Here is a 15,025-nt window from a genome sequence, read left to right on the forward strand (position 1 = left end):
GCATTTTGCATTGCTACACAATCATCATGTCAAGCTGAGCTTAGTTTTGTCATACTGGAACATAGTGTAGGTGACAGTGTAGGTTTTTCTGCGCAAATATGGTTGTTATTTTTTAACCATTCATGTAGTTATCAGATGATATTAGACCATTATTCAATATTGGTGGACCATGCTGCAATGCCAAAATGAATGTTCAAGGCTGCTAAAATCCTGAGCAATGCTCACCAACTATTACACTCTGTGTCCCTGTTTTCCTGATGTGTCCTTCTTACTAAAGAATATGTCAGTCTGGACACAGGTCTATGCATTTGCAGAAGGTCCTTAACCAAGTTCTTTCAGACTTAATTTGAATTTTATGTAGAGCATGAAACCTAGTACAAAAATGTTATCCCTTTTCATTTCAGTGTTTTTCACTCGTGCCAAATTCTCTAAATAATATGATAAATGTTGGCGGTAATGTAACACCGAGTGCAGGGCATACAAGATTTTGCATCATGTCTATTCCTAAAGTGGTGGCAGTTGAAAATGTATGCAAACAAGAACTAATAATTCAAGTGTGTATTTTCTTGCAGTATAACGCTACTGGAAGCTGAGAGACTCACTGACTCTTGCTAGCAGCTGTTCTGGCAGAGTGGTGTCCAGTAGTGACAGAGCCGTTTTCCCAGAAAATAATGGGGTTAAAACAGATATGTCATCATCTGTTTCATTCATTTCTTTTCTTTTCTTATTGCTCAACTGTGGCAGTCACATACTGACATCTAAGGTGTTTTTCTAATACCTATCTAGAGAGATCTAATTATCATAACTACCTTTCTTTTCTATTCATTTGGGCTGTTGTAACAAATATGAATCTGATATATACATATGGTGTAATTAACAAATAGCATAGTATTGCATACAAGTACAAAGAAGCATGTAAGCAGAACTGTTTGTGTAATGTAGAATGCATGTTACCATTCTGTTAAATTAAAAGGTTTAATTTTCAATTTTCTCCCCCAGGCACAAGGAACATATTGCAAAATGCAAAATTTCTCAAAAGCTAAAGTATGTAGAATATGAACATTTATGTACCATGTTAATGGATTCTGAAAACCCATTCTGTACATTAGTACATCCCTGTGGAGTAGTTTTGTTAGAACTTTCTTGTTTATCCTGGTCACAGAAACATTATCATTAAAACATTGGTATATAAAATATGAATATATATTAAATCAAAATGTGTTATTTCATTTTCTAATAAATTCGATTTGTCAGCATGTTTAGTTTTCAATAAAGAATACCTGAACTGATGCATCCGGGCAAAGAACTGTAGGTTCTAAATGACCTAGCACCCAGGGGCATGCCTAGACAGCACTGACAACAGGAACTCGGGGGAGAGAACATACGTCGCTGTATGAAATGTTTACATAATGTTGTGAAATCAGAACAAGAATGAAATCAGATCTTTGCTGGTACTATCCTGCTGAAACTATATAAATCACAACTACATTGCTCAAGTAAATTTAACATGGGTTTTTTTTTAAATGTGAGTACACACATAGACCAAAATTGTGAGGTAAAAATCCATGACATCAACAAGCCATCAGAATGGATGTGGAGCTCACTACTTTTATTGTACAATTTTATTATTCATTTTGGTTTATATTATTTTCTGGCCAAAACCTGTTCACTATAATATACTTCCACTGGTACACACATTGTTTTATGCATGAATCATTAGAATTCAGTTGACTGGAAGTGTTGACTAATGTAGCTTGACTTCGGTTTGAAGTGGTCGGGGCTCAGACATGCAGCATTCTTATAGCTAATGCTAGTAGTCAGGTGTGACAAAAATATATCACATTAGGCCCGACCACCTAATAATCTAATCATTTTTAGAGCCCGTCAGAGACAGGCTCTTACACTGGTCCTATGTCATGTCGCACGTAAATTCAAAGACAAGATAAAGATACAAAGGGAGGCACATTGGCTTAGATAGTCATCAGGATTGGTACATCATTATGACACTTAAATATCAAAAATGACCAAGGGCTACAGTCCCATAGCCAGAATCTAGGCATGCTACTCCTGACAGAGAAGTAGCTAATGATAAGCCACAACCACATTATTAGGTGCTTATTATAACTGCACAGGTCAGTCATAACTCAAAAACTATCTTATTTTATTTCTTTATTTTTAAATTTGAGTATGCTAATTTGGATAGCAAATGCAATTTTAAATGGTAGGGGTGAAGCCTTCATTGCATAAAGAGTAAAATTGGAGTCTTTACCATTTTAGAATTCCCTTTAAACCATCAGGTGTTGTAGTTTTTTTTTCCCTTGAGGAAGCAATTTGTATTTTTGTTTCTGTCAGCAGTGATTTCAGTTAATATTACAAAATATCCTTAAAATGAGAACGTCAAGGTTTGAGTTGGGACACTGGGCTAACAGAACAGTGAGTGAACACCTATTTAGGACAACCCTAAGAAATTCATTATTAGGCAAATTCCATGCCAGTATATTTACCGGTTGAATAGCGAGAAAGCTAGAGAAAGGATGAACACCCCTTCACTGATCTCCACACCCATTTCTGATCAGCATAAAAAAGGAAGAACAAAAGCCTGAGCGAAAGGCGAGCTGGAAGACATTAGCAGAAAGCAGTGGCTGTGAACTCCGACCCCAGATGACCATGGTTTCCCTCCGACTAACAAGGTTCTCTCTGATCATGCTCTTGTGCATGACTATGGTGAGTCACAATTCTATTATGAACACCTGAATTCCAACAGAATATTTTGAGAAGTATAGCTAGCGCTATGGGGAGACTGGCTCCATAACTTACAACGAAATATTGTTGTGTCATAATAATATTGTTCAACACAGCCGACAAGACTATGTATTTGAGCTAAATACGAATATGTGAATATGAATATGGCACACAGAAAGTAAAGTCTGAATTTAAAATCCCTCCTCTGTGTAGTCTACTTTTAATTATTTTCATAGATACAGCTACATTTAAATTTAATATGTCCACAGATTGCTTGGTGTCAGATATGTAAACATTACTGAGTGGTAACACATTCTGTCCAGTCACATAAAAAAAAAAAACATTCTAATATTTTAAATATTTTTTTAATTCAAGTTTTACATTACCTTAATGTATTAAGACAGTGATACCCTAGTGATGTTTAATTAAAGATAGCATATTAAATGGTAAGGACTGTGCTGTAAGGTAGAAAAAAGATTTATCAATATTTTGATTAGAAGTACAAAAAAACATATGAATTTGGTTTGCAAATATTTTAGCTAAAGCACAAGATTAGCAAACTGTACTGCTTAACAGTACTTCAGAATTAGTTTATAGAGAATTTTTGTAGGCTATTCCATCTGCACATGCATGCATATGACTTGCCTGCAAGTTGTAGCATGCATACATGTTCATTGTCATTGGTCACAGTATATTGCACACAGTATAGTGCACAATTCTACAAGAGGCAGGGTGGAAGCCCCTTTTTTATCATTATTATTTTTAATTAACGGTCTACTCTTCCCTCTGCTTGATGCAGCTCACCCCCACCAACACCCCCAGTGAGTGTCCTGTGCACCCTTCCGATACATCAGTAGCATTTGTGCATCTTAAAATGTTTGTGGTATTCGTGTATCTTAAAACCAGCATCACTTTGATGATCAATCAGTTGCACCCATTAACCCACAATGTTATCTGTAGTTGGAAACTCTTTGTTTTGGACAGTCTGTTAGATGTGCTGCATATTAAACACACACCTTTGGACCAGTTACAAATAAAAACCATGTTTCTTTCAACATTTAACAAAAGCAACACAGCCGTTATCTCAACCATCTATGCATGTCAGTACCTATCCAGTTACTAAATTATTAATTTCAGCCAATCACAGAAGCTCCAGCTTTTTATGCCCACGGTGATGATGTGTGAGTCACTTTTTACTAAGATAGAAATCTGTTTTGTCTGGATACTTTATATATCTTCTTAAGATATTTTTTATGTTTACATGATTTTTAATATTTTCACATATTGATGCCTTTAATCTTTACATGACTCCTGAATAAATTGAGTATGGTGTGTTGAAATCTAATGAAAATGTGTCCTACATATAAAACATTTTATGTTTCAGGTATCCAAAATTTGGGAAGGGTTTCAACGAAAAAAGCGAGAATGGATTTTCCCTGCCTCAAAACTCATCGAAAATGTTGACTACACAAAACATGAGTTCATAGCCAAAGTAAGAAATCGCAGAATGAGTCTGTCAGTTCATGGTATGACATGGGAGAAATTGCCTTGGAACATAGATGAACTTGAAGGACAGGTTTCAAACGTTGAACACATCACCGTCATCACAAGCTTTTTTATTGGAAAAAAAAAAAGCTTGGTAAATCTTCATTGTTTAAAGTTTAAGAAATTCTATCTCTCTAAGATCAACTTACTGAAAATGTAAATCTGAATACAATTTGATATTTTACATTCATATATAGTGCCTTTCAAAAGACTCCGTGTTGCTTTACAAAACAGAAACCAAACAATGACCAGAAGAACAAATAAGCAAATCAAGTAAAAAAGTAAAATCTTGTCAAAAAGTGAAAAATTAATAATTGGTTAGGAAAAGTGTTGAGGAAAGAAGTTTTGTAGTGTTTTAAAGGAAAATCAGAAGTTCAGGCCATGAAAGGCTATGAAGGGTTTTGACTGCATTGAGCAGAGGTTTGTGTTTAATATAAGCAGAGAACTAATGTTAACCAGTGGAACTTATAAAGAACAGGGACTATATGTGTGCATGGCTTAGTGTGCCATCACTCTGACAGCTGAGATCTGAAGAAGCTGAAGTCTGTTTGTGCTGGAAAGAAGGCCAATAAAAAAGAACATTTTAATAATGAAGATGGGAGCCAGTGAAAGCATGGGTCAGCATGCTAAGTGTAGGGTGAAGACAGGCAACAATACCAAAATGATAAAAGGCCAATTTACCCAGTGCATTAATATGGGGTTCAGATGCTAGTGATGGATAATGTAAGATGCAGAGAGTTTTAACCACTTCACAGGGTTTAACAAGCACACCATGCACAGCTATTGTAAAATTGGATAAAATGGATTTGGGACCTACCAATAAAATATTCAAATGCCTTTGGGAAAGAAGAAGATTATGTAACCCATAACTTGCTATTACCAGAAGTAAATATTTTCTAAATATTTTCCAGATAAATTCTGATAGGCATACAGAAGACAGGCCAGTGGAGTACTTTTTGAAAGGACCTGGTGCAGACCAGAAGCCGTATAACCTCTTTGTTGTTGACCCCAAAACCGGCTTTGTAAGAATCACTGACATTCTGGACAGAGAGCATATAGCACAATACAATGTGAGTTCCAGGATTTTTCTACTATACAGAATAGATTTTAACTCAACTTTGACAATGATTAACTGAAATTGTGGTAAATACTGGCATCATGTCTTGCTTAGCTAAGAGGAATCGCAAAGTACACAGATGGCACATATGCAGAGGAAGAAGTGCCACTAAGAATACTGGTTGAAGATCAGAATGACAACCAGCCAAAGTTCAAGTTTTTCGAAGGGTCTGTGAATGAATCAAGCAAAATAGGTATTTAATTTAAATCTTTACCTTAACCCAAACAGAATTGAATTACTTATAACAAAGTATAATGCATACTTTTTTATTTATATAAATATGAAAACAGATTCAAAGAGTGAACAAGAATCCATTATTAGTAAAATGTATATTTCTGTCTTAAAACAGTAGTAGATACATTACTTTTTAAATAGGTGGCCATATTATTCTCAGTTGGACATAGTAATGTACTATTAACTATCAATATTTGATACTATGTCTATACATAGTAATGTATTATTAACTATCAATATTTGTTACTATGTCTATATATAGTAATGTACTATTAACTATCAATATTTGATACTATGTCTATACATAGTAATGTACTATTAACTATCAATATTTGATACTATGTCTATACATAGTAATGTACTATTAACTATCAATATTTGATACTATGTCTATACATAGTAATGTACTATTAACTATCAATATTTGATACTATGTCTATACATAGTAATGTACTATTAACTATCAATATTTGATACTATGTCTATACATAGTAATGTACTATTAACTATCAATATTTGTTACTATGTCTCTGACACAACTACAGGAACTCCTGTCATGCAGATAAGTGCAGAAGACGCAGATGAGCACGGCACCATCAATTCAAAAATTGCATACAGTATAGTGAAGCAAACCCCAGAGGGGTCTGGCTCCATGTTCTCCATTGATAGAGGCACTGGGAAGATCTATGTTAGACGGCACACCCTGGATAGAGAGGTAGGCATTACTGGGGTAGGGAGCTAATGTTAGGTTGTAATCAGTTAAATTAGTATCTATCCAATATTAACAAATTCAAAATCTAATACAACAATAACTTAAGATGTCTTCTTCTTCACACACTCTGTCTCATACAGACCCATGATGCCTACACTTTAGTAGTGCAGGGTGTGGATATGGACGGAGCTGCAAACGGCTACACAGGAACTGGAACAGTGCAGATTCAGATCTTGGATATCAATGACAATGTTCCTACTCTCGAAAAAGAAGAGGTAAGAATACAGCCTAGCAAATCCCACAGTGTATCCATTGGCACCCATTATGAAGAACGCTAAAGGAAAGATATTTCATCTTTAAGGTCTTTCTGGTATCAGTTTGCAGGCACTATTGAGGAAGGCATTGCTGGTATGGTTGTTATGAAAATCAAAGCCCTGGATAAAGACTTGGAAAACACTGATAACTGGCTTGCTCACTTTGTAATCACTAAGGGTAACGAAGATGGGCTATTTAGTATAGAAACTGACCCTAAAACCAATGAAGGCATTCTAAAACTCATCAAGGTAAAAATACTCAGATTTACCCAAGGACAAGTGAAATAATGTACAACTTTGTTTAGCAAATATTAAAATGGCATTGCTTATGTCTTCTCTTTGTCAACGCCACCGCTCTGCTGGATAAACACAGGCTGTGGATTATGAAAACATCAAAGAGCTGAACCTGGATGTGGCTGTTTCAAACGCAGCACCTTTCATCGGTGGAAAAGGAATAGGAGCAGGAGCGAAACCTGGCAACCCATCAGGAGAGACAAGCGTCCCAATTAAAATCACTGTAAACAAATTATCCAAAGGCCTAATGTTTTCAGATCTTGTGCTGCCTGTGTTGGAGGACCCAAAGAAAAGTAATCTTCCCAAGATCATAGGTTCCTTTCCTGCTGTGGATCTGGATACTGGAAAAATTGCTCAAAATATCAGGTGAGTTCTGTTCCAGTGCAAAAAAAAAAAAATCATCAGTTAATAATAAGAGATATTTAAGGACTAAGAAGTTAAAATCACAGTAATATTTAATCTGAAAATGTTCTTTACCTTTTTATGAAAACACATTTCATGCAGATATGTGAAAGCATATGATCCAGGTAACTGGCTAGCCATTGATGAGAAGACTTCTAAAGTTAAACTTGTGAAGATTCCAGATCGAGAATCAGAGTTTGTGGTCAATGGAATCTACATAGCAAAGATAATCTGCATGATTGAAGGCAATTATGACCTATTGTTTTTTTTAAAAAAATCCAATCTAACAGTCTTAAAAGAATGTTATATTACAACAGACCTGTACTGTAATTTTATTTTTTAATTTATTTAGATTTGCCATTCAAGACAGCTACTGGAACAATAGCTTTAAAAGTTGAAGATTCAAATGACCACTGTCCCAAACTGACAAGCACCTATGAGAATGTATGTTCTGACACTAATGTTATAAATATCACCGTATTCGATGAGGACATTTATCCCAATCAAGAGCCTTACAAATTTGTTCTGATAAAGGAAGAGACTCGAGGAGAATGGGAGATGGTTCCTGTAAATGGTAAAACAAACAGCATTGCACTTCACAAATCATTATTCTATCTCAAGTTTCTTACATACTTTTATTTTTTGCTTCTATGCTTACCGAGAATCATCAGTGGTAAACTACAGCATAATTCCTTCATTCACATAGATCCAGAAAGATTTTTTTTTTAATGTGCACATGTAATTACTTATTTGTCATTCCAAGGAACAACAGTGAGCTTCCCCTCCAAGGAGACGCTGTGGGCAGGTTTATACAAGCTGACTGTGGAGATCTCTGACATGTAGGGTCTAGGCTGTGAAGAGAGACAGAAGCTTCAGATGAAGGTATGCACCTGTCAGGAAGGTGACGTGTCTGAAGCGTGCAAGGAAAACCGACATTACGTGTTTTCGGTCAAAGTGGGCGCTCCAGTCCTGCTGATGCTTGCCACAGGCCTGGCTCTGATTATCTACATAAATACTTCTCTAAGGTAGAAGATCTATATGTAAGTTCCTTTTTAAGTATTTTAGTTTACAGAATTCTAACTGTTTAATTTACTTTGTAGAAGGCAAGCTATGCAGCTTGGGATCCTCCTCAGGAGGACAGTCTGCTGATCTTCAACTATGAAGGTCAAGGCTCAACTGCTGGTTCAGTGGGTTGCTCCAGCCTCGAGTCAGACAATGACCTAGAGTTCCTCAATTATTTGGGGCCAAGATTTATGACTTTAGCAGAGATTTGCAGTCCTGCAAAGGCAAGTCCATCACCTACCAATGATGAACACATTGTCAAGTTAGTGGATATGAGCATCAAAAGCATTATCACCGGTAATACATTTCAGCCTCCAAAATATCTAAGACCTCCACCACAGCAGAGTACAGCTATTACCAATATAATCAATAATTCAGTCATTACTGAAACTAACAACAAATCAGATGCTCTTCCCATGAATACTAGTCAAACACTGCTCGTACAGCAGCAACCTCTGTACTATTTGGTGGAACATCAGGTACCAAACACTGTGATTCTTGCTGAGAGACCTGCACAGGGTATGTACCTAATCAATGGCCCCACAGGTGTTGAGGGTCTAATCTTCCAGAATGATAATATAGCACAGGGCACTCTAGAACAACAGGGAATGATTGATGGAGCATCTATAATGCAGGGAGGTATTGTGTTGGATGGCGGTCCGAGTCCAACCAGTCCAGGAAGCTTAACTACACCTACCATAGTAGTTAAGAGACAGCAAGGCAGACAGAAGCTCAAGGTTACAGGAGCTCAAGGCACTCATCCCTGGAAAACTTATGTTTGGTTTCTTAAATCAGAATGAAAGTTCACATTAAAAAAAAAAAAAAACACTAAAGGGGCATGTAAAATTAAGTGAGTTGCACGGAAAGAATCATGTTTCCCTTCTTTATTACAAGAAAACATTAGTCAGGGAAAAACTCCTGCCAGACCTGAAGACCTCTACCATACCACTGAAGAGGCCTACCTGTTCCTTTCACACATGATGCCTGTGTACATGCATAATAATTGACAAGTAGGGAAGAATGCCTACTTATAGAAGTTACCTGATCAATTAATGCAACCAAACCACGATGCATTTTTGGTTGCTGATTACAAAGCCCAGGACAGTAACAGATAGCATCTATTTCAATCAGACCTATCAGGACTTACAAGAGTTTATATTTATGGCATTTATGACACTTTTTTCCAGTGACTTACAATTATGTCTGAGTACAACTTGAGCAATTGAGGGTTAAGGGCCTTGCTGAGGGGCCCAACAGTGGCAGCTTGACAGTGGTGGGGCTTGAACCAGCAGCCTTTTGATTACAAGTCAAGTACCTGAGTCACTGAGAGCTTACAGACTCTTTTTATTAAGTTTATGCAAGGTAGCAAGTGAAAGCTAACTAATGAGCAAAAGTATATACAGGGTGTGTGTGTGTATATATATATATATATATATATATATATATATATATATATATATATATATATATATATATATATACACACACACACTTTTGTCAGATGTTTATATGGTATAGTGAAGTACAATTATAAGCATTTCATAATCGACAAATACATCCAGTTTTAGCAAAGACTTAACATTTAGTGTTGACCCTTTTTTTTAAGTCTTCTGCAATTCGCCTTGGTATGCTGGAAATCAGCTTCTGAGCTTGACTGATGGCAACCCATTCTTGCCTAATCAGTGGTTGGAGTTGATCACAGTTTCTGTGTTCACAGTTTTTGTTTGTCCACCCTCTTTTTGAGGCTTCACCTCAGGTTCTCAATGTCATGGACATCTGGGGAGTTTCCTGGCCATGGACACAAAATTTCAATGTTTTGTTCACCAAGCCCCTGGGTATTGCCTTGTGACATTGTGCTCCATCATACTGGTAAAAGCATTGTTCATCACCAAATTGCTCTTGGAGGATGTTTTGACACCATTCCTTATTCCTTATTCATGGTAGTGTCCTTAGACAAAGTTTTGAGCAAACCCACTCGCTTGGATGAGAAGCAACCCCACAGATGAATGGTCTCGGTATGCCTCACTGTTGGCATGACACAGGACTCATGGTAGCGCTCACCTTTTCTTCTCAGGACAATCATTTGTCCAGATATCCCAAATATTCTGAAGGGAATATTCAGTGGAAAATTGTTGGTTTTAAGAGATAAAACTTATTTTTATATTTACAGCTTTACCAAACTGTACTGCTGAAAATCATTTTTTGGGTTCTTCCAATTCAGTGTTCTTTCTTTTGTATCTAATCTTAATTGTTGAAATAATTGGTTTAATAATTGGGTTATGCATATTTATAAAAATAAACTTCAACGATCTTTTAAGGTCAAAAGAAACTATTACAAAAGTATCTAAATGTTGGCAAGGCACTTGTAAGCAAACTGTAAAAAATATGCATGTTTTGCTCATTTAAAGCAACGTTTTGTAGTTTTTGGCTTTGCAATCAATAAAGCTTATTTTCTCCACAAGAAAAAAAGCATTTGCTATTTCCTCCTGTAATGTTGGGTCATTAAGTATTTTGGCATTTACTGCTGCTGTAGTTATTAGCTTTACTGGAGCACCTTCTCCTTGTCTTTTGGAACTGCTTCAACTACTGTACAGCTAAAAACATACATGGATTACTGAATTTTTATTTTCAGATAATCTGTTTCATAAAAGAGCCCAGAAAATAGAGGGCGTGTGAATGCTGCTCACTTCAACATTACATCATTCAGTTTTTCATTGATTCTGTCCGTCACTGGATATGAGAGGAAATAAACAGGATTTCCTAGCTACAGACAAAAGTTAGAAATGATTTTATAGATAGATAGATAGATAGATAGATAGATGTGCATGTATGTGGAGTACACACACCAAGAGTAGTATGAAATCATTTTACAGCATATCATTGGTATTATGGTGAAGGGACTTTTTTTAAGATTTTAGATTAAAACTACATTAGAATGCTCAATATGCCTTATTTAGACTTCCTTAATGTGGGCATTTAAAAATAAAACTTGCAATCATTTATTTTGTAGAATGTGAAAGAATAGTATATGGATATGTATGTCTTTTTGTTGCAAGGGCTCAACTGATGCTCTGACACTTGATAAAGAATCACAGCTCTTATTATTCTAGGATTCTATTCAAGATCAGCCATCTTTGGAACATGAATAATAAAAATGTCAGCACCACCCAGAGGCAGAGATGAGAGAGCAGAGATGAGGTTATAAGTTTAAAACATAAGGTTACATAAAAAATAAGGTTACTAATGGTTACTCAAGCTTTTATTGCAGAAGCCACATTTTATTCCGAGAACAATGATTACTGATTCATATCTTTCCATTCTGGGAATGTTCGTTTCTTGGGAGACTTGTTTCTCAGTTGAATGAAAATGTATGACTAAAATGTGTGGGTTATGATAGTCAAAGATTGTACTGATAAGCAAATTTCACAAATTTCTTTCAAGGAATATCACTGCCATGTCATGTAGTTTCTATGACACACCTATATAACAAATGTTACTGAACGAAGTTAACTGAAAGCACCCACATAGATGACTGACTGGAATGACACATTCCCTGTGTCAACAAAACGGCCCAGATTTTCCCTGGAGTCACCTGACGTGGGGGGGGGGGGGGAATCAATGTGTGTATAAAAGGCAGAACTGTCAAAACATACTGTTTGTAGTCCTACACCATGGCCAAAGCCATGATTTTTTCCCTTCTTGCCTCCTTGTTGCTCTTCTGTCAGGCTGCCCCAGTGGTAAGTTACTGAATCAACCAAGTGAACAGGTAGCAGGTATTCCATGTGATCACCACACTCCTGAAACTGAAACATTCTGCATGCACATTTAAGCAAAAAGTAATAAATTTGTAAGGTTACTGCTAAATACGCCATAAAATGTTATTTTGAGAACTGCATATATGGAGAGTTGCATACTGTTGTGTGAATATAATATAAATGGAATGGAAAAGGGCTGGAATAGCCAAGGTAGAGGTGAACCTGCCAATTGTAATAATATATTGCTTTATGCAAAGTGCTGGATTTGAAACTTGTCAATGTGTTGCTGGCTGTGGGAAAGGCTTGGAGCAGAACTGGAAGTATAACATTATGACTGGAATTGTACTCAAGGAGCTAAAATTCATCGCGAATGTTTACATGTAAACGCTTCCTGCCGATGGTTCCGACTTGTTTGTTATATAAGCAAAAAAAGGATATTTGGAGCCCCCCCCAAAAAAGGATATCCGGTGGCAACATTAGTGAACAGTATGATGATCACTATTCATCATTTAAATGCAAGACTTGAAGAATGGAACACAAACTTTTTGGATTCAGGAGTGGATTAACCCGACTCGGCACCACTTTTTTTTTTTTTTATTAGAACGAAAAAATAATCTATGTGAACTAAGAGCTTACTAGAAAACGCAAAGACCCTTTAGCCTATTTTAACTGAGGTGGAAGAACCCCTTGTTCCTCCAGTTTTATTCTCCCTTATGTAACATCACTTCACTGCTAACAATGTAGCTGATCAATGTCAGTTAAGTAAAGTTCTATGAGCAAGGCACAATGAGTAAAGCAACCAAACAAAGAATAAAATCTGGCATTAAACATTGAAACTTACATTAGGAAAAAACTATACCATGATGCTTATAAATGTACCAGCTCTGCTTATAAGCTATACAAAGCTGATTTTGCCATTTACTGATCTAGAATCTTCATGGTGGTTCGGATACACATTGCCCCCTGACAGTGAAGATGTTGGATGCAGTGAAAGGCATACCTATAGGAGGCGTGGCACTCCAGGTCTTTCGCCAAGGTGCTGACGGGACATGGGGAAAGGTTGCCCATGGGTAAGAACAAAATGCCACGCAGCAGAAAAACAGCATGCAAACATGACTAGAAACTGAATACTGTAGAAACAAAATAATCATACCCACCAAAATGTAGCACAAAGATTATGGAAGATGGTGTGATCACTAATAGTTATGATGGCCTCATCAACATACTTTATGTAAAAAGGTAGGCTTTACAACCATTTTCAGCCGTTCTCTTAAATTTCACCCACCTTCTGGCTCAATATTTTACTAAACTGTTCCTACCCCCAAACTCCAGGAATACAGATACAGCAGGTGAGGTTCATGAGCTTATCACAGACCAGGACTTTATACCTGGCATATACCGCGTGGTGTTTGACACCAAGGCCTACTGGAAGGCCGAAGGTCGCACACCTTTCTACGAGTTTGCTGATGTAAGTAGACATTCTCTATAAAAAGAAATAAGAACCTTCCTCAGCTGATGACATATGCAGGGGCTCCATTAGTTTTCATCTCTTTTATTAATCGAAAAAGTGTTCCGACAATTGGGGAAGGGCAAATAGTTAGCATGGTTTCCCTTGAAGAGATATAGTGTGTAAACTGGACTCTGATGTTCAACAAAACAAGCTTATTCAGTAAATACCATGAGGGAAAGACAAACAATCCTTTTTTTCTGGATGCTAACCAAGTGCATTTTCCCCCCCAAGGAGGGAAAGTAAATATTTAAGAACGTTTATGTTCTCTATAGACACATCTATCCATAGATAAATGGACCAGTTGTAGATAAGGCCATGATGGACTATTCAGGGGCCATCCATAACACATAAGTACCATGGTTGGATACAGTTCAAGTCTCGTGAGAGCATTTGTGGACTAAGCAACTTGACCTTGTGACTCCAGGTGGTGTTCGAGGCACACGCCGAAGAACATCGCCACTACACCCTTGCCCTGCTCATCAGCCCCTTCTCCCACACCATGACAGCTGTAGTGTCCAAAGTGCATGACTAAAGACACAAATGTCTCACAGGTAGTCAAATAAAAACACACCACCAAAAGATCGGCAATGAAGAGTCTAAATGGAGACCAAGACAAACACACCTAGCCAAGAAGGAGATTGCTCCAAGAATAGGTTTTCAACTATAAACTCTTTTAATGATCATTACAGAGCGTAACGCAGTGAACAAACTGGTAACGCAATGAACAGACCAGCAAAACAAAAAGATCTGGAGCCTGGATTGTACACATCTGTCAAAGCAACTCAAGACATCCTGCCTCTGAAACTGCTGTTCACTTTTTTAGTGTGACCTTCACATACAGACTTACAAAAACATGAAAGGATTACCCTTGTCTTCTGGAACCTGTGACTGATGACATTGAGCAGAGGTCTACAAACATGGCTCCAGATTCAACAAAAACCTTTTAAAAAATAAATGTGCACTCTACATAATTTTTTTGTTTTTCAAACATCATCCACAACCACCTCACTGCATCTCTCAACCAAAAATGCAAATATGTAAGGGAAAGAAAAACTCAAGGCACAAATATGAATACTGCAAGAATTGTAACACTACGTTACAAATATGTAATGGTGAACATATCTTTAAAATTTCTATAAATTTTATTGTCCAAACACACAAATGGAAAACTGATGGGGTGTAATTTCTATTTTTAAGGGGCAAGGGAATGGGGCAGGTGAAATTAAATTGATTTAAACCTGCAGACAGACCACAGTATCGAACACAGGCTTCTTCACAGTTACGACTAAGTAAATATGGGTTCCTCACAAAAGCAACTGCTCACAAACCCTTCTAAAA

The 15,025-nt window shown here is 36.8% G+C and overlaps 2 protein-coding genes across 2 annotated transcripts; both read left to right on the forward strand.

The window, feature by feature from the left end:
* Positions 1–2,715: 2,715 nt before the first annotated feature.
* On the forward strand, positions 2,716–9,222 carry LOC113585987 (desmoglein-4-like). Its single transcript, XM_027023809.2, is given in 12 exon segments — positions 2,716–2,724; positions 4,127–4,234; positions 5,199–5,357; positions 5,459–5,597; positions 6,184–6,353; positions 6,491–6,625; positions 6,728–6,913; positions 7,038–7,324; positions 7,463–7,605; positions 7,713–7,934; positions 8,124–8,314; positions 8,461–9,222. Coding segments are annotated over 12 exon segments (2,511 nt in total).
* Positions 9,223–12,093: 2,871 nt separating this feature from the next.
* On the forward strand, positions 12,094–14,270 carry ttr (transthyretin (prealbumin, amyloidosis type I)). Its single transcript, XM_027023817.2, has 4 exons — positions 12,094–12,159; positions 13,108–13,247; positions 13,510–13,645; positions 14,112–14,270. Exons 1-4 carry the CDS (start codon positions 12,094–12,096, stop codon positions 14,217–14,219), a joined length of 450 nt encoding a protein of 149 aa, XP_026879618.2. The 3' UTR covers positions 14,220–14,270.
* Positions 14,271–15,025: the final 755 nt, after the last annotated feature.

Source organism: Electrophorus electricus, chromosome 3 (genome assembly GCF_013358815.1).
Source record: "Electrophorus electricus isolate fEleEle1 chromosome 3, fEleEle1.pri, whole genome shotgun sequence".
Lineage (NCBI taxonomy): Eukaryota > Metazoa > Chordata > Actinopteri > Gymnotiformes > Gymnotidae > Electrophorus > Electrophorus electricus.